Source organism: Gigantopelta aegis, chromosome 10, assembly GCF_016097555.1.
Source record: "Gigantopelta aegis isolate Gae_Host chromosome 10, Gae_host_genome, whole genome shotgun sequence".
Taxonomy (NCBI): Eukaryota; Metazoa; Mollusca; class Gastropoda; order Neomphalida; family Peltospiridae; genus Gigantopelta; species Gigantopelta aegis.
Window position 1 is genome coordinate 89,413,782 of NC_054708.1, and position 20,842 is coordinate 89,434,623.

Here is a 20,842-nt window from a genome sequence, read left to right on the forward strand (position 1 = left end):
AAAGTGGTTTTCGGCAAGTATTTTCGCTTGACAACAATGGTGGCACGTCGCGGTCATTTTCAGGGATCGATAGCTGATTGTAACAGCTAATTTGATAACAAATTTGATCGTTTTACCAACAACGAAAATCACCAAATATTGCAATATAAATTGTAGTTCGGGTTTTAAAAAAAAATCTGGTCAGAAAACCACTGTTATCGGGAATAATGGACATAAATACTGGATAGCTGGCCACAAATGCCCGTAAGTAAAGCAACTTTTTAGATTTTTTGCCTAATTTTAATCACCATTAGCTGATCTAAAAATAATAAAAATTACAAAAAACCCACAAAAATAATACTTACCGATTCATATATGAACTTTATTTCATGTATTTATCAAACATTTAAGTGAATATATGTGAGTAAAAATTATAAACTTGTACCCACTCAACGTGATTTTTGTTAAAAATTAATCCAGTAGTCTAAAGGTTAAGCCTTCTGCTTTCATTAAAAAAAACCCCCATAAATATTAAATTTAAATCATATCAACTATATTGAAATATACATTGCAATACGGTTTCTTATATCGCAATACGGTTTTGACCGTATCGTTGCACCCTTATTAACTTCATAATCATACAATGCAACCCACTATGTCAATATATCCCAACGAGTCATGAAAATGACATCAGTTGGTGATCACCCTATTAAAAAAAAAAGAGTAAATAAACATTTGCATTTCTACATTAATACTAAATGTGTTGAGTGCGTCGTTAAATAAAACATTTCCTTTTACATCGGATAGGTTTCCGTGAAGTTTGAGGCAAACAATACTGCAGACCTATTTAAAGCTAAACAACACTTGATACGGGTGTCACGAGCTTGAACAATACTGCAGACTTATCTGAAGCTAAACAACACTTGATACGGGTGTCACGAGCTTGATCAATACTGCAGACCTATCTGAAGCTAAACAACACTTGATATGGGTGTCATGAGCTTGAACAATACTGCAGACCTATTTAAAGCTAAACAACACTTGATATGGGTGTCACGAGCTTGATCAATATTGCAGACCTATTTAAAGCTAAACAACACTTGATATGGGTGTCACGAGCTTGAACAATACTGCAGACCTATTTAAAGCTAAACAACACTGATATGGGTGTCACGAGTTTGATCAATAATGCAGACCTATCTGAAGCTAAACAAGACTTGATACAGGTGTCACGAGCTTGAATAATACTGCAGACCTATTTAAAGGTAAACAACACTTGATATGGGTGTCATGAGCTTGAACAATACTGCAGACCTATGTGAAGCTAAACAACACTTGATATGGGTGTCACGAGCTATGTGAAGCTAAACAACACTTGATATAGGTGTCACGAGCTATGTGAAGCTAAACAACACTTGATATGGGTGTCACGAGCTTGAACAATACTGCAGACCTATGTGAAGCTAAACAACACTTGATACGGGTGTCACGAGCTATGTGAAGCTAAACAACACTTGATACAGGTGTCACGAGCTATGTGAAGCTAAACAACACTTGATATGGGTGTCACGAGCTTGAACAATACTGCAGACCTATGTGAAGCTAAACAACACTTGATACGGGTGTCACGAGCAATGTGAAGCTAAACAACACTTGATATGGGTGTCACGAGCTATGTGAAGCTAAACAACACTTGATATGGGTGTCACGAGCTATGTGAAGCTAAACAACACTTGATATGGGTGTCACGAGCTATGTGAAGCTAAACAACACTTGATATGGGTGTCACGAGCTTGAACAATACTGCAGACCTATTTAAAGCTAAACAACACTGATATGGGTGTCACGAGCTTGATCAATAATGCAGACCTATCTGAAGCTAAACAAGACTTGATACAGGTGTCACGAGCTTGAATAATACTGCAGACCTATTTAAAGGTAAACAACACTTGATATGGGTGTCATGAGCTTGAACAATACTGCAGACCTATGTGAAGCTAAACAACACTTAATATGGGTGTCACGAGCTATGTGAAGCTAAACAACACTTGATATAGGTGTCACGAGCTATGTGAAGCTAAACAACACTTGATATGGGTGTCACGAGCTATGTGAAGCTAAACAACACTTGATATAGGTGTCACGAGCTATGTGAAGCTAAACAACACTTGATATGGGTGTCACGAGCTTGAACAATACTGCAGACCTATGTGAAGCTAAACAACACTTGATACGGGTGTCACGAGCTATGTGAAGCTAAACAACACTTGATACAGGTGTCACGAGCTATGTGAAGCTAAACAACACTTGATATGGGTGTCACGAGCTTGAACAATACTGCAGACCTATGTGAAGCTAAACAACACTTGATACGGGTGTCACGAGCAATGTGAAGCTAAACAACACTTGATATGGGTGTCACGAGCTATGTGAAGCTAAACAACACTTGATATGGGTGTCACGAGCTATGTGAAGCTAAACAACACTTGATATGGGTGTCACGAGCTATGTGAAGCTAAACAACACTTGATATGGGTGTCACGAGCTATGTGAAGCTAAACAACACTTGATATGGGTGTCACGAGCTTGAACAATACTGCAGACCTATCTGAAGCTAAACAACACTTGATACGGGTGTCACGAGCTTCAACAATACTGCAGACCTATGTGAAGCTAAACAACACTTGATACGGGTGTCACGAGCTTCAACAATACTGCAGACCTATCTGAAGCTAAACAACACTTGATACGGGTGTCACAAGCTTGAACAATACTGCAGACCTATCTGAAGCTAAACAACACTTGATACGGGTATCACGAGCTTGATCAATACTGCAGACCTATCTGAAGTTAAACAACACTTGATATGGGTGTCACAAGCTTCAACAATACTGCAGACCTATTTAAAGCTAAACAACACTTGATATGGGTGTCACGAGCTTGATCAATATTGCAGACCTATTTAAAGCTAAACAACACTTGATATGGGTGTCACGAGCTTGAACAATACTGCAGACCTATTTAAAGCTAAACAACACTTGATATGGGTGTCACGAGCTTGATCAATACTGCAGACCTATCTGAAGCTAAACAAGACTTGATACAGGTGTCACGAGCTTGAACAATACTGCAGACCTATTTAAAGCTAAACAACACTTGATATGGGTGTCATGAGCTTGAACAATACTGCAGACCTATTTAAAGCTAAACAACACTTGATATGGGTGTCATGAGCTTGAACAATACTGCAGACCTATGTGAAGCTAACCAACACTTGATATAGGTGTCGTGAGCTTGATGGAGAAGCACACAAATTAGTAAATGTCTTACTTGATATGACCCGGACAAGGGTGCAGTAATGTGTAAAAAGTAGGTTGCAGTCACCTAGTTATAGGATGCAACACACCGCCATCTCAAGTTATACTGACATACAAAGTTTGATGATCTTATATGAATTAGTAAGAAAAATATGCCCTGGAAATGAAGAAATTTACAGACATATATGTATAAAGACAGACGGATGGATAGATGTACAAAGACAGGTGTGTAACAAATTAAGACAAATATAATTGTTAAATTATGCTAAGAAATTTAATTATAAAACTTGGCTACAATTGCCATTAAATTTATATAACTTAACATTCTAATGCAAATAGCATCCATGTATAATCCTATTTTTCACTGAATAATTTTCATGTTAAAGGAGAGGACAATTAAGGCATTTGGCCTGGTATGCATATTCAGCGATATATAATGCACATTATTGCTTAATATCAACACATTTAATCGTATAGTTAATTAATAAAATGGTTAAATGTTAACGGCTATTATATATAACAGGCACAGCCATTTTGTACCATCTCAGTGAGTATGCCCTCTGGCGAGCTGGTGGTTATGTAATACTTAACGCGTAACGTCAGGAATGAGCCTTAGAACTAGAGAAACACAATCTACCTGGTTTTTGCGGGATGATAAATAGTCATACATTGCAATGTTCTGTAATAATACACATCCCAGTAAGCCAGCAATAAGTATATCCAGCACTATATATATTATTTTTCAATACAAAATAAAATACCATTGTCAAAGTGGCTACACAACAAGTCGAAACAATGTTTTGCCCATGCATTAACCTACGTACTGAAATGATACACGGAGTGTTTTCTTAGTTTTCTGTGCTGTTAGATGCTTCTACCTGTGATTCCTGATTGGCAGGTGTGTATTTGATTGGTAACCAGACGAACCAATTAATTGACGCTGTCTAGACACAAAAATACATACCGGTATTGTGGAATATTACCTGTCGCCGCTAAAATTGTAATGGACATGGTTTATTACTGTAAATAGTTCTGTAAAACTATTGATTAAGTAGACTTTTCCATCTAAAACCACAGAACTGACCAATTACGTAGTCGCAAAGAAAAGAAAATTATCACTTGGGTATCGTGGGTTGTCGTTTTTGCTCCAACGTAGCATATTAATAGGCCTAATAGTGTACATTTTTCCTTTGGATTATTTAACAGATAAAAATACCATAACCCCATTTTGTTCCGTTAATGCAACTTGAAATATATTTAGTTAAATAATTTATTATATTATTACGTCATTTATGCTGTTTTACAAGTCAGGTTGATAAAAGAGAAGCGCCTTGTCGAAAATTACTGCTTTTGTTTACATTGTACATACAGGAGATGGTCAGGAGCTGACGTCACTTCGCCCCAAGCTATCCCATCGGACTTCACAAAAACAAAACAAAATGGCTGCCCCCAGTGAGCAGGTTTTTTATTAACTAAAATCACTCGTTTTTAATTTGCTAAAGTGTCAGTATGCGTTGGTGGTCCGGGTATGCATCTTTCCAACACATAAGGCTCTTGTTTGAATCAGTCAATTTATGACTGTTGTCAAGAGCAACCAGGATTTAACCTGATGACAAGATTCCAAACACTCATCCAATCTGCGTCATGTGTGGTGTTTTCGGCAGTCTCTTAATTGCGTGTTCCCCATTATGTTAAAATAATACTGAAACAAATAAGTTTTAGATAGATTGCTAACCTGAAATTGAAAATATTTATAACAAATATGTACATGCATTTTGTATTAGTACATGATCTATAATGTGGTAAGATCAAGTTGAGTTAAAACTTACCTGCATTCCTACAAAAATGATTCGAGCCATTAAGAGAGTTCTTAAATGTCCACCGACGTCCAGACATAAGACCACTGGAACCTGGATAACCACGGGTTTCATTAAATTTGTCAAATATGACATCTGTTCCATCTACCCATCGATTGTAGCTTTGATCACAGTCCACATCCACAACACCTGTCATAGATAAATTAATATATATATAAATATATAAGTGTGTAACTTTTAAAGTAAGAAAAACTAAATATATATATTTGTTTATGGGTATTGATCTTTTTATTTTTCAAGTTTGCATTGGTTATTTTTATTAGTTTTTTCTACTGGTTATTCTTCTTACTAAATACATTAATACTAATGCTAACCTTACTTATATGAGAATGTCAGGAATGTTGCATTTGTTTAGGTTTTTTTAATTCATGGAAAAGTGTGGTATGAGACCATATTTACTTTTGCACTGTAGTGAAAATTTACTTGGATGTATTGAGGAAACTACGAGCTTCATTAAGGATTCTGATTACCCAGTCAATCGTATTATAGGATACTGATGTGCTGGCCAATGAAAATTGGTTCATAATAAAATTGTGCAGTCTGTGTGAGTATGAGTATTCAGTACTGTGTCCTGAAAATTAATAAAAGATGACACTGTTGAAGCGCTTGACAGCTTGAGCTAGCACACATTAAGACAAAACAATTAATAACGTTGTCACTGATTGGATAACATTTGAGCTCTACTGGCTCTAGAGATAGCCGGTGCAGCTATTCTGCTCACTCCCATTGGTAACAAACAAAGAGTACCGGTGAGGTACATGATACGCCCGTCAGGAGTGTGATGGAAAACCATATGATGTTCAGAATATAGACTAATTATTTTATTTATTTGTATCACAGAGACCTAGTAATTACATTTGACAAACCAACATCCCAAGTTGTTCCTACATGTGAGGTTTGATGGTCTTGTATGCATCTGTATGCAAGATATGGTTCGGAAAAGGATTTACTATTATAGACTGTGAAAAGTTGGTTACAGTGAGATGGTAATAGTATGAGACTCACCGCCATCCCAGGTTGTTTCTAAATTTGAGGTTTGATGGTCCTGTATGCATCTGTATGCAAGATATGGTCCGGATAAGGATTTACTGTTATGTGCAGTAGACTGTGAAAAGTAGGTCACAGTGACCTAGTAATAGTACGTGACACACCCAGTCTAATTAAATTAGCTCCACTATTACATGTGGATCTAACAGCAGCCAGTTGGAGCTCAAGTCCACCAATCAAAATCTTACTTGCAGAATCATGCCACTGATTTGAAAATAATTTAAAAACATTCCAAATTATCCTGAGGGTATACGACATGTTTCATGTGAATTATGAATGCCTTATTTAGACCAGTAGAACTAATTTTAATCAGATTGCTAACAACACTGCGTAGTCTCCAATGTCCAAGTAACATTTCGTCAGTAAATAATTTAAATACTGACCAATCATACTTCACCTTTTATAATGTTATTTGGTAGCATACAAATTCTAAAAATATCGGGCGAGTCTATTTTAGTGGCCGCAGTACAGCAAACCATACCAATACATACGGGATGGGTTATTAGTCTTCAATTTTACATTACAATTTTTATTTTTTATTAAATAAAACATGTTTTAAGGCATTCGTATACCCTCAGGATAATTCGGAATGTTTTCAAATTATTTTTAAATCACTGGCATGATTCTGCAAGTAAGGTTTTGATTGGTGGACATGAGCTCCAACTGGTTGCTGTTAGATCCACATGTAATAGTGAAGCTAATTTTAATTAGATTGGTCGACACACCGCTATCCCATAATGTTCCTACATGTGAGGTTTAATGATGGACATACAGACGGACATACGTACGTATGGAAAATGCCATACTATAATACGACCCATCAGACAGGCGTATAAAAAGGTGGAAAGCTTTCTTAAATTTTAAAGTCCTTTATAATTATTGGATACACTACATTGAACAGTCAGCAATAAATACATTTATAGATTATTTCAGTATATTTTATGCTATTTCAAGCAGTTTATATTGCACACACAAAAGCCTTCTGCCTTGGACTCAGACACTCGACCCAATCCGTACACAGATATGGTATAGGACAATGACTGTAACCAGTTGCAAACTCTGGGTCCTTTGTTTTAATTGGAGTGTAATACCTTGATAGCTTTCTCACCAAAAATGGTGTTACTGTAAACGTCTGTTTAATCTTGTGACCAGCTCAGCGGCTTTGACAAATGTCTAGCCTAGTGGCAGTGGATTGATACTACTGTAGGTCCGACAGGGTGAACCAGTTTCGGTGAGCATAAGCATTCGGTTCTAAAGCATATCAATATTTATAGGCAGACAGTTGTTATTCAATACCTACCTTTTTATTAACATTTCTACATTTCACAAGAGCACTAAACTGGCCGCTAAGTAGCTACGTTTATCGCACGTGCGTCAAAAACTGTAGCATGCATCAGCAGTAAATATTGTTAATAGTGGTGTAACGATACACTCGAATATTCGGTGCACCGAACAGCGACCTGTATCGTAGTTGTATTCGTATTCGCGGCTGCTTGAACCGAATACACGCGAATATTATAATGTAACTGCATGTTGTATGTTTAAGCATATGCCAGTCACGCTGTTTGAATTGAAATTCAACAGCAATTATTTTATATCAAACGCAGACACGTAGGCTTACAATATATACTATTAAGACCATCATGACAATTATTAGACTGGAGACTGGACACTATGAAATGATTTGTGTATATATGTTATTGTTTTATCTGTGCTGCAATTGTTTTAGCTGTATATTTGTTTAGTTTTTTTGTTTTCTTTAGATGTTTTTATTCAATAGTCTCTCGTAACTCAGTATAGAGTGGCTCATTACAATTTTATTACTTTTATTGATTGTGTGTATATGTTGTATTTTTTATTTTGTTGTAATGATGTGAGACTTTAATAAACTATCTGTCTGTCTGTCTGTCTGGACCACTGTTTTGCAGTCTAAAATTGAACATACGTAGAGGGTTTAGTGACAGTCTAGTTCAGACTTTGGCTGTTTCCGCTGCATTCACACGGAAATGAGGTTAGCGTTCTCGAACTTTCTGTGGCATCCCATTTAATAATGTCCGAACTAGTGAGCATCGCTGATGCCCCTGCAAAAGTTAAATCAATTGTATGGAAATATTTCGGTTTTCCCAAATATAAAAATGGCGAGACAACAATTGTAAAAGAGACAAGTACTGTATGCAGACAGTGTCAACACGTCATAAGGTTTGTTGCCTACATGTATTTTTTTTCCTAAATTTTTCTGATGCTTGTGCAATTAGTTTACTGTCCCAAATAAAATAATGATATATGGATCACACGGTCAATTATGGTAACATATATTGTATATGTGTCCCCACAAAACGAACCACCTTTCTGCCGAAAATCACCTGTACAATTCACAGATCTGTTGGCGATGTTGTAACTGCGCAGAGCTGCACTTTCAGGCGAACATGTTGATATGCTTGTCTTTGAGAAGAAGAACATTGTAATTGATTAAAGAATAGACCCTTTTGCTTGACATTATCAAGATCATTTGTGGTTGTTCACTGTTCAGTTTATTTTGTATTTTGATGTTTTAAACACAGATAACTGCACTTTATTTTGAATAAATATATATATCTCTTTTTTTGGGGGGGAAAAGATAATCTGTGTACATGCAATTGAATAAGCAAATGCATCATAATACCATGTTTTAACTATTACTTGTGAATTGCTGACTTGTCAGCACGTTTTTGCCTATATGCATTGTATTCATGAATAAATAGTTGTATTCGTCACCTTATATTCGTGATACGTATCGTATTCGCCACCCTGTGTATTCGTTACACCTCTAATTGTTAACTATGTAACCTGTTTCAATAAGTGATACATTTAGTGGTATAGCTTACAGCAAAAACTTTCAAACACAATTTTTTTTTTTTGTTTTATCAAAACATGTATGTATGTTCAATAAAACACTGAAACAGGAACCTCACCAAAACTGGGCAACAGACGATACTTATGGCAAACTTTAAAATCACAGACGTCTGAAACACCAGTCATTTTGACCACTATTTATTTATTTATTTATTATTATTTTAAATAATGCACCAGATACCGATGTCTGGGCAGGTCAGTCCAATTGACGGATAGGAATTTGTTTCAATAATAGCAATGGACAGGTGCTTCGGACCGACAAGAATGACAAAAGTGGGATCGGCAAACACACATTCTTGAAAAATTATTTCTGTCTCAGAGATCGAGAATCGGTCCCAGACCTGGACAAAGGGCTTTTTCTCACCCATTTGGATGATAAAACCACCGAAATGTAACAATAGCAAAATTCATTACATTTCAATCTTTAGTGGGTAGCGGTCATTATTTACATTGGCCAAATAAACAGGTAGTGTGATATGTGCACGTCAGTCAATATTTACCAACTGTACCTTAGTTTGTGTTGCAGTTCTTACGAATGTCAATTAAGCAAAATCAAAATAAAATGGAAACATATAATATTTGTTTTAAAATAACTGAAGTACACATTATGCAATATGCTTATTACCATAGGTGCTTTGTTGTTATGAAGTTATTTCCATTTCAAATGTGATTGGAATTTATTGACATTTTGTTAGCCTCATTGCAGTGACACGGCAGTCGTGATATTTATTTTGTATTATTATTTTTTTAAACATATATTTTAACAAATTAATTTTTCAACTTCACTTCATGAAAAGATATCAACTGTATTTCAATTCCAAATGAATTTGCAGCATGTTAATTATAAACAAAATGCCCCACCCCCAATCCACGTGCTTATAAATTGCATTATTTTATCCACAATTGATTGAATAGTTATTTTCCAATTTTATTACTTTTTCTATATTTAATAGTGAAAAGAATTAATACAACACAAACTTTTACCTCAACCCTGTAAGCTAAATACCCATCCAAATACCCATCCAAATACCCATGGGTGTAATGGTTATAGTCTGTCCCATCCTACAAAAATGTTTTTTGTAAATAATTTGAGTTTGGTTTGATGTAAGAAGAAAAGTAAAAGTGTTTTGGAAATAACAAAAAAACAACAATATTTATGTGTGCAATGTAGAAAACAATCTGCTGATAAATAAATAACTGGTGGTATAGAATGAAAAAAATGGTGTTCTCTGTGGGAAGGACTATGGATGGGTGTCACAACATCGATTCACGAATAGTTCTATGGGTATAATATAACAGAACATGATTACTGAATGACAACAGTAATAGTATTTCAACATTTCTTTGTCAGGCACAGTTTAATTTTTTTAAAGGTTCAAATTGACTGACATAGCACCACTATAAAAAATATTTCCAGGCCTTGTCTTGGCCCATGGGATACTTGACCTCATTGGATATTGCCACCAGAAAGACATCCATATAGGAAGACATCCATATTGGAAGACATCCATATAGAAAGAAAGACATCCATATAGAAAGACATCCATATAGAAAGATAGACATCCATATAGAAAGACATCCATATAGGAAGACATCCATATAGAAAGACATCCATATAGGAAGACATCCATATAGAAAGATAGACATCAATATAGGAAGACATCCATATAGAAATACATCCATATAGAAAGATAGACATCCATATAGGAAGACATCCATATAGGAAGACATCCATATAGAAAGAAAGATATCCATATAGAAAGACATCCATATAGAAAGATATCCATATAAGAAGACATCCATACAGAAAGATAGACATCCATATAGGAAGATGACATCCATATAGAAAGATAGACATCCATATAGGAAGACATCCATATAGGAAGACATCCATATAGAAAGATAGACATCCATATAGGAAGACATCCAAATAGAAAGAAAGATATCCATATAGAAAGACATCCATATAGAAAGATATCCATATAAGAAGACATCCATACATACAGAAAGATAGACATCCATATAGGAAGATTACATCCATATAGAAAGATAGACATCCATATAGGAAGACATCCATATAGAAAGACATCCATATAGTAAGACATCCATATAGAAAGATAGATATCCATATAGAAAGACATCCATATAGGAAGACATCCATATAGGAAGACATCCATATAGAAAGATAGACATCCATATAGGAAGACATCCATATAGAAAGATAGACATTATTTTAGGAAGACATCCATATAGGAAGACATCCATATAGAAAGATAGACATCCATATAGGAAGATATCCATATAGGAAGACATCCATATAGAAAGAACAATATCCATATAGGAAGACATCCATATAGAAAGAACAATATCCATATAGATAGACATCCATATAGAAAGATATCCATATAAGAAGACATCCATACAGAAAGATAGACATCCATATAGGAAGACGACATCCATATAGAAAGATAGACATCCATATAGGAAGACATGATAGACATCCATATAGGAAGACGACATCCATATAGAAAGATAGACATCCATATAGGAAGACATCCATATAGAAAGAGAGACATCCATATAGGAAGACATCCATATAGAAAGACATCCATAGAGCAAGACATCCATATAGAAAGATAGACATCCATATAGAAAGATAGACATCCATATAGGAAGACATCCATATAGAAAGACATCCATATAGGAAGACATCCATATAGAAAGATAGACATCCATATAGGAAGACATCTATATAGAAAGACATCCAAATAGGAAGACATCTATATAGAAAGAAAGACATCCAAATATGAAGACATCCACATAGAAAGACATCCATATAGAAAGATAGACATCCATATAGAAAGATAGACATCCATATAGGAAGATTACATCCATATAGAAAGATAGACATCCATATAGGAAGACATCCATATAGAAAGACATCCATATAGTAAGACATCCATATAGAAAGATAGATATCCATATAGAAAGACATCCATATAGGAAGACATCCATATAGAAAGATAGACATCCATATAGGAAGACATCCATATAGAAAGATAGACATTATTTTAGGAAGACATCCATATAGGAAGACATCCATATAGAAAGATAGACATCCATATAGGAAGATATCCATATAGGAAGACATCCATATAGAAAGAACGATATCCATATAGATAGACATCCATATAGAAAGATATCCATATAAGAAGACATCCATACAGAAAGATAGACATCCATATAGGAAGACGACATCCATATAGAAAGATAGACATCCATATAGGAAGACATGATAGACATCCATATAGGAAGACGACATCCATATAGAAAGATAGACATCCATATAGGAAGACATCCATATAGAAAGAGAGACATCCATATAGGAAGACATCCATATAGAAAGACATCCATAGAGCAAGACATCCATATAGAAAGATAGACATCCATATAGAAAGATAGACATCCATATAGGAAGACATCCATATAGAAAGACATCCATATAGGAAGACATCCATATAGAAAGATAGACATCCATATAGGAAGACATCTATATAGAAAGACATCCAAATAGGAAGACATCTATATAGAAAGAAAGACATCCAAATATGAAGACATCCACATAGAAAGACATCCATATAGAAAGATAGACATCCATATAGAAAGATAGACATCCATATAGGAAGACATCCATATAGAAAGATAGACATCCATATAGGAAGACATCCATATAGAAAGATAGACATCCATATAGGAAGACATCCATATAGAAAGATAGACATCCATATAGGAAGACATCCATATAGAAAGACGACATCCATATAGAAAGATAGACATCCATATAGGAAGACATTCATATAGAAAGAGAGACATCCATATAAAAAGACATCCATATAGAAAGACATCCATAGAGCAAGACATCCATATAGAAAGATAGACATCCATATAGGAAGACATCTATATAGAAAGACATCCATATAGGAAGACATCTATATAGAAAGAAAGACATCCAAATAGGAAGACATCCACATAGAAAGACATCCATATAGAAAGATAGACATCCATATAGGAAGACATCCATATAGGAAGATATCCATATAGAAAGATAGACATCCATATAGGAAGACATGCATATAGAAAGATAGACATCCATACAGAAAGATAGACATCCATATAGGAAGACGACATCCATATAGAAAGATAGACATCCATATAGGAAGACATCCATATAGGAAGACATCCATATAGAAAGAACGATATCCATATAGATAGACATCCATATAGAAAGATATCCATATAAGAAGACATCCATACAGAAAGATAGACATCCATATAGGAAGACGACATCCATATAGAAAGATAGACATCCATATAGGAAGACATGATAGACATCCATATAGGAAGACGACATCCATATAGAAAGATAGACATCCATATAGGAAGACATCCATATAGAAAGAGAGACATCCATATAGGAAGACATCCATATAGAAAGACATCCATAGAGCAAGACATCCATATAGAAAGATAGACATCCATATAGAAAGATAGACATCCATATAGGAAGACATCCATATAGAAAGACATCCATATAGGAAGACATCCATATAGAAAGATAGACATCCATATAGGAAGACATCTATATAGAAAGAAAGACATCCAAATATGAAGACATCCACATAGAAAGACATCCATATAGAAAGATAGACATCCATATAGAAAGATAGACATCCATATAGGAAGACATCCATATAGAAAGATAGACATCCATATAGGAAGACATCCATATAGAAAGATAGACATCCATATAGGAAGACATCCATATAGAAAGATAGACATCCATATAGGAAGACATCCATATAGAAAGACGACATCCATATAGAAAGACAGATATCGATATAGGAAGACATCCATATAGAAAGAAAGACATCCATATAGAAAGACATCCATATAGAAAGATATCCATATAGGACTACATCCATATAGAAAGACAACCATATAGGAAGACATCCATATAAAAAGAAAGACATCCATATAGAAAGACATCCATAGAGCAAGACATCCATATAGAAAGATAGACATCCATATAGAAAGATAGTCATCCATATAGGAAGACATCCATATAGAAAGACATCCATATAGGAAGACATCCATATAGAAAGATAGACATCCATATAGGAAGACATCTAAATAGAAAGACATCCATATAGGAAGACATCTATATAGAAAGAAAGACATCCAAATATGAAGACATCCACATAGAAAGACATCCATATAGAAAGATAGACATCCATATAGAAAGACATCCATATAGGAAGACATCCATATAGAAAGACATCCATAGAGCAAGACATCCATATAGAAAGATAGACATCCATATAGAAAGATAGACATCCATATAGGAAGACATCCATATAGAAAGACATCCATATAGGAAGACATCCATATAGAAAGATAGACATCCATATAGGAAGACATCTAAATAGAAAGACATCCATATAGGAAGACATCTATATAGAAAGAAAGACATCCAAATATGAAGACATCCACATAGAAAGACATCCATATAGAAAGATAGACATCCATATAGAAAGACATCCATATAGGAAGACATCCATATAGAAAGATAGACATCCATATAGGAAGACTCCATATAGAAAGATAGACATCCATATAGGAAGACATCCATATAGAAAGATAGACATCCATATAGGAAGACATCCATATAGAAAGACATCCATAGAGCAAGACATCCATATAGAAAGATAGACATCCATATAGGAAGACATCTATATAGGAAGACATCCATATAGGAAGACATCTATATAGAAAGAAAGACATCCAAATAGGAAGACATCCACATAGAAAGACATCCATATAGAAAGATAGACATCCATATAGGAAGACATCCATATAGAAAGACATCCATATAGGAAGACATCCATATAGAAAGATAGACATCCATATAGGAAGACATCCATATAGAAAGATAGACATCCATATAGGAAGACATCCATATAGAAAGACATCCATATAGAAAGATAGACATCCATATAGGAAGACATCCATATAGAAAGATAGACATCCATATAGGAAGACATCTATATAGAAAGACATCCATATAGGAAAACATCCATATAGAAAGACATCCATATAGAAAGACAGATATCGATATAGGAAGACATCCATATAGAAAGACAGATATCGATATAGGAAGACATCCATATAGAAAGAAAGACATCCATATAGAAAGACATCCATATAGAAAGATATCCATATAGGACTACATCCATATAGAAAGACAACCATATAGGAAGACATCCATATAAAAAGAAAGACATCCATATAGAAAGACATCCATATAGGAAGACATCCATATAAAAAGAAAAATATCCATATAGGAAGAGATCCATATAGAAAGAAAGACATCCATATAGAAAGACATCCATATAGGAAGAGATCCATAAAGAAAAACATCCTTATAGAAAGACATCCATATAGGAAGACATCCATATAGAAAGACATCCATATAGGATGAAATCCATATAGAAAGATAGACATCCATACAGAAAGACATCCATATAGAAAGAAAAACATCCATACAGGAAGACATCCATATATGAAGACATCCATACAGAAAGACATCCATATAGGAAGACATCCACATAGAAAGACATCCATATAGGAAGACATTGTCGCAGAAAAGATTAGTTTTATGTATTTTATGATGTTAGAGGGGGTTTATATAATAAATGCCCAATATTTTGTTATATCTGGTAGAGCCTGAGCATACTGGGTAAATTGTAGACTCAAATACAGGGCAATTTAGTTAATTGTAATTTGTTTGTGGTGATTATTAATAGGGTTGTTTATTTGTTTGTATTTAGATTTGCATGTAAGTGGTGTTGTATATTAGTGCATAATATCAGGTGTTATAACTTAGGTAGTTTTACTTTGTTATAGAATAATTGGGTGTGTGTATAGTGTATGTTTTCGGTTGTGTAACTGACCGTATTAGAGGGTTAAGCATAATTTGTGTTGTGCTGTGCACCAGGAGTAAATATGGTACAAAACAAGGGGTTACGGTTAATTTGGTTTATTGTGTTACAATAGTTTTTATAAGTGTCAGACGGGCTTGATAATGAGGTGGTAGTTTTTTGCCATAATTATATTAAGTGAGCCTATTTGTAGACATTTTTGTTTCAGCCTTTGGGTTTGAGTGTGAGCCAGAACCATGAGAGTTATGTGAGCTACGATAGGATGCTATAACTGGGTGTGAGGGATGACACAGATGTAACCAGCGGAACTGTAGGAGAACCATCTGCAAGAGATGTCTACAGACTAGCGTGGTGGCGGACTGTGATTAGGATATCTGCAAGAGATGTCAACAGCCAACCAACCAAGATGTGCTAGTGTCTGGTCGTCATCAAGATACTGATAGTATTCGCAATGACAGTGAATTTCAGATGAGTTTATACTGATACAACTTGAACTGGTTCAAAATGATTATTTAACTAAGGCTCGAACATTGACTAGAAGCTAGTTGGCTCAGACTGGCTTACCATGGACACCAGAATACAGTTTTTTGGGGGGTTTAATTTAAGGTTGGGGTAGTAATGTGTTTGGAGTGATATCGTCATTTTGTATATTCATATTTTGTATATAAATTTGTTGAAATGTTTTGTTGTTTGACTTGTTTCTTGGACAATATGTCTTACTGATGGTCAATCTCTCGTCCATCTGTGACAGACATCCATATAAAAAGACATCCATATAGGAAGACATCCACATAGAAAGATAGACATCCATATAGGAAGACATCCATATAGAAAGATATCCATATAGGAAGACATCCATATAGGAAGACATCCATATAGAAAGACATCCATATAGGAAGACATCCATATAGAAAGACATCCACATAGGAAGACATCCATATAGGAAGACATCCATATAGAAAGGAAGACATCTATATAGAAAGACATCCATATAGAAAGATAGACATCCATATAGGAAGACATCTATATAGAAAGACATCCATATAGGAAGACATCTATATAGAAAGAAAGACATCCACATAGAACGACATCCACATAGAAAGACATCCATATAGAAAGATAGACATCCATATAGGAAGACATCTATATAGAAAGACATCCATATAGAAAGGAAGACATCCATATAGGAAGACATCCATATAGGAAGACAGACATCCATATACGAAGATAGACATCCATATAGGAAGACATCTATACAGAAAGAAAGACATCCAAATAGGAAGACATCCACATAGAAAGATAGACATCCATATTTACTCTGTCAAAAAAGAAACGCATAGGTGATAGGGAAAGAAGAAAAGTGTTTGATTTTACAAAATATAGTTTTTTGGTACAATATTGCTGAATGACCATGTTTGTTAAAGTTCCTGGAATGGGACAGCATGCCCAAATGCACCCTAAAACAAATTTAACGCACGTTGTGCGACAACTGCAAGAAATCGGCATGAAATGGTCAGATTTTGGTGAATGCACGTGAAAAAGATTGAGGTAGTGATGGGTAATTAAAGCTGCAATGATGCCCAATTTGCATTTCGACATAGACGAGTTACAAGATTCCAAGACTAAGCCTGCCGAATTGAAACACTGCAATAGGCCGCCTCCAGTTATGTAAATCGCAGTCAGCAGTCGCATGCCACATGAAAGTCCATCAGAGCACCATTTCACGTCTCTAGGACAGGTACCAGCAGTTTCAATCAGCTGAAGACCGGCACAGAAATGGAAGACCTCGCATAACAAATGCAGCACAAAATCGCTACATCCGGGTTCTGCACTTGTGTCATCGAACTGCCACAGCAACGAACACTGCTGGACACATACCTGGTTTGAGAAGGGTGTCTGCACAAACCATTCGGAATCGACTTTGATAAGCTGGTTTACGGGCTAGCAGACCGTATGTTGGCCACGTCCTGCGATGTCAACATCGACATTTACGTGTTCGCTGGTGCACGAATATACAGGGGTGGAACTTGGGAAACTGGCGGCGAGTATGGTTCAGCAACGATATTTCCTTCTACAGCGACGTGATGGACGACATGTTTACAGATGCCACAATAAACGTTTTGCCAACAACTGTGTCGCCCAAGTTGACAGATTTGGTGGAGGGAGTGTCATGATGTGGGGAGCCATCTCATACACCGGCAGAAGTAAACTTGTGTTTGTACAAAGCAACCTGACAGCTGTATGCTACCGGGATGAAATTCTTCGCCATCACATGCTTCCCATTTTGGATTGACAGAGAACTCTTTTTTAGCAGAACAATGCCAGGCTGCATACGGCACGTGTAACAATGGATTTCCTACAGAATGACAACATTAATGTGCTGCAATGGCCATCAAGATCGCCAGATCTCAACCCCACTGAACATCTATGGGACTAACTAGACAGATGTGTACGCCAGCGTGATCCGGAGCCTCAGATGCTTCCGCAACTGTCACATGCACTGCAGGAAGAATGGGCTAGGATTCCACGTGCCCAGATTCAGAGACTCATTCAGTCTATGCCAAGGATATGTCGCGCAGTGATTGCTGCTGCTGGTGCGACGCTGTTTGGTGAAGAAAAAGCCTCCACTGCTGTCAGTCCATAGCAAGAACATTGTCACATACTCATGTCAAATTTGACTGTGATATGATCATAAATAACGAAAGTATGCCACTTTGTATTAGAGAGATAATTCCATGAATATTTTGCCTATGCGTTTCTTTTTTGACAGAGTATAGATAGACATCCATAAGGAAAGACATCCATATAAAAAGACATCCATATAGGAAGACATCCATATAGAAAGATAGACATCCATATAGGAAGACATCCATATAAGAAAGTATGTACAATGAGAATCTCAGTTTGTTATCTAAAGACAAACGGTCTTCTCAATTTGACAGGGCAGATGACTTGGACAGAAACTACAAGGTGAATTCCATTTCAAAGCATGGGATTTTATGCTGTATAAATGGTTTGCATGTCAGATGGTGTAAATGTCATTGCAATGACAGTCATTGTAAAGAGGTCTGATTGCAATGTGAAAATAGATTCATGACAGAAAGAGATGATTTTCAGAGTGACTTTTGAAAATTACCTATAAAATGATCTTCATAATCCTTCTTTGTCTGTTTCCTCATTTTATTATATTCCTCTATATTTAAAACAGTAGCTAACTTTGAAGAATCACTTAAACAACTCCTTTGTGCTACAACATACAGATGCTTTCCTTGCTTCAAATTGATCATCACTTTATCATCTGAAAGAAAGAACCAGAAATAAAACTTAAAACAGATGTATGGTAATGTGATAAATGAATAAGAATTCCATGCAATTAAATGTCTTCCCTACCATAAACTTATTCAATGTTGCAGACAGCTGCATCCAAAGATGTTCATCACAAAAAGATTTAGTTACTTTTTCATTTCTTTCACATGCAATGTGATGAAGATCCATAGGTGCAATTATAAACCAACATTCAGTGATGTAGGACATGCAGTTTGTGAGACATGAAGCTAAACACAACGTTTAACGTTCAGCTAAAGAAAAGTATTTTATTTTAAAATGAGAATGAAGGGTTTTTTACACATGAACTGTGATAAACATCTATACATGTAGTTGAATCTATAAACCATTTTCCACTGATCTAGAACTTGTAGGTTGTGACAAATCGACATATAAACCATTTTCCACTGATCTAGGACTTGCAGGTTGTGACAAATCGACATACAAATGTATAAACCATTTCTCACTGATCTAGGACTTGCAGGTTGTGACAAATCGACATATAAACCATTTAACACTTTTTTATGATCACCTAAAGGGCAAGTTAAAATTTAGTGAATACTCATTGTGATATGTATGCCTCTCAGTTCATGATTATGTCTATATTATGTACATGTATATAATCAAATAAGGTTTTCTTCTTGTTCGTACTACATATTCGAGAAGTCGGCATTTTGTGTGGACCGACTTTCAAACAAACCCACCTGCACTTTAATATAGGCCCAACTGTTATGATAATAATAATAATATATGTCCAAGTAATACAGCACCATCAATTTATTATTAAGACTTGATCTTTCTGTGAAGTGCAAACTATATTTTTGTCCAGAACCACATTTTTATTGTTTTTATCTCTATACATGGTTACTCCTATAACAAGAGTACCTTGAGGTACCAGATACACCCGACATAGTGACCTAGTTAGGGTACTCAACACAGCCATCACAAGTTGTACTGGCATGAAAGGTTTGATGATCCCATATTAATAGGTGAGGAAGATATGGCCTGGACAAGGTATTCCTTTAATGTGCAGTAATGCATGAAAAGTAGGTCATAACATGGTTTGAAGATCCTATTTGAATTGTTAACAAAGATATGCTCTGAAAACGAACACTTCGTGGTCAGACAGACAGACAACATCATACCATAATACAACCCATCAAAGAGCGATATTCTATAGTAACTTGCCCCCAAATAAAGGCAAGCTGTCCCATTTGCTCCCTTCTCCCATGATTTACAGTCTTGATCCAACAGAGTACATCTTGCAAGTATCTAGGTTATAGATTATTAGTACTAAAAGTAAGTCATAACAATGATAACCCATCATTGTTTTGGGGGACTTTGGGAATGTTTACTGTAGTTTGTAAAACACTTTGTTGTTAGGTTCAGGTGAAAAGTGTTATCGGTT

The 20,842-nt window shown here is 35.5% G+C and overlaps 1 protein-coding gene across 1 annotated transcript in view; it reads right to left on the reverse strand.

The window, feature by feature from the left end:
- The window catches only part of LOC121384071, a 98,030-nt gene that overhangs the window by 56,428 nt on the left and 20,760 nt on the right, over window positions 1-20,842 (reverse strand). The window contains exons 5-6 of the mRNA XM_041514292.1: window positions 19,247-19,408; window positions 5,126-5,302 (exon numbers count right to left, since the gene is read on the reverse strand). Of these exons, the coding sequence (XP_041370226.1) occupies window positions 5,126-5,302; window positions 19,247-19,408 (339 nt within the window). The remainder of the gene's footprint in view (window positions 1-5,125; window positions 5,303-19,246; window positions 19,409-20,842) is intronic.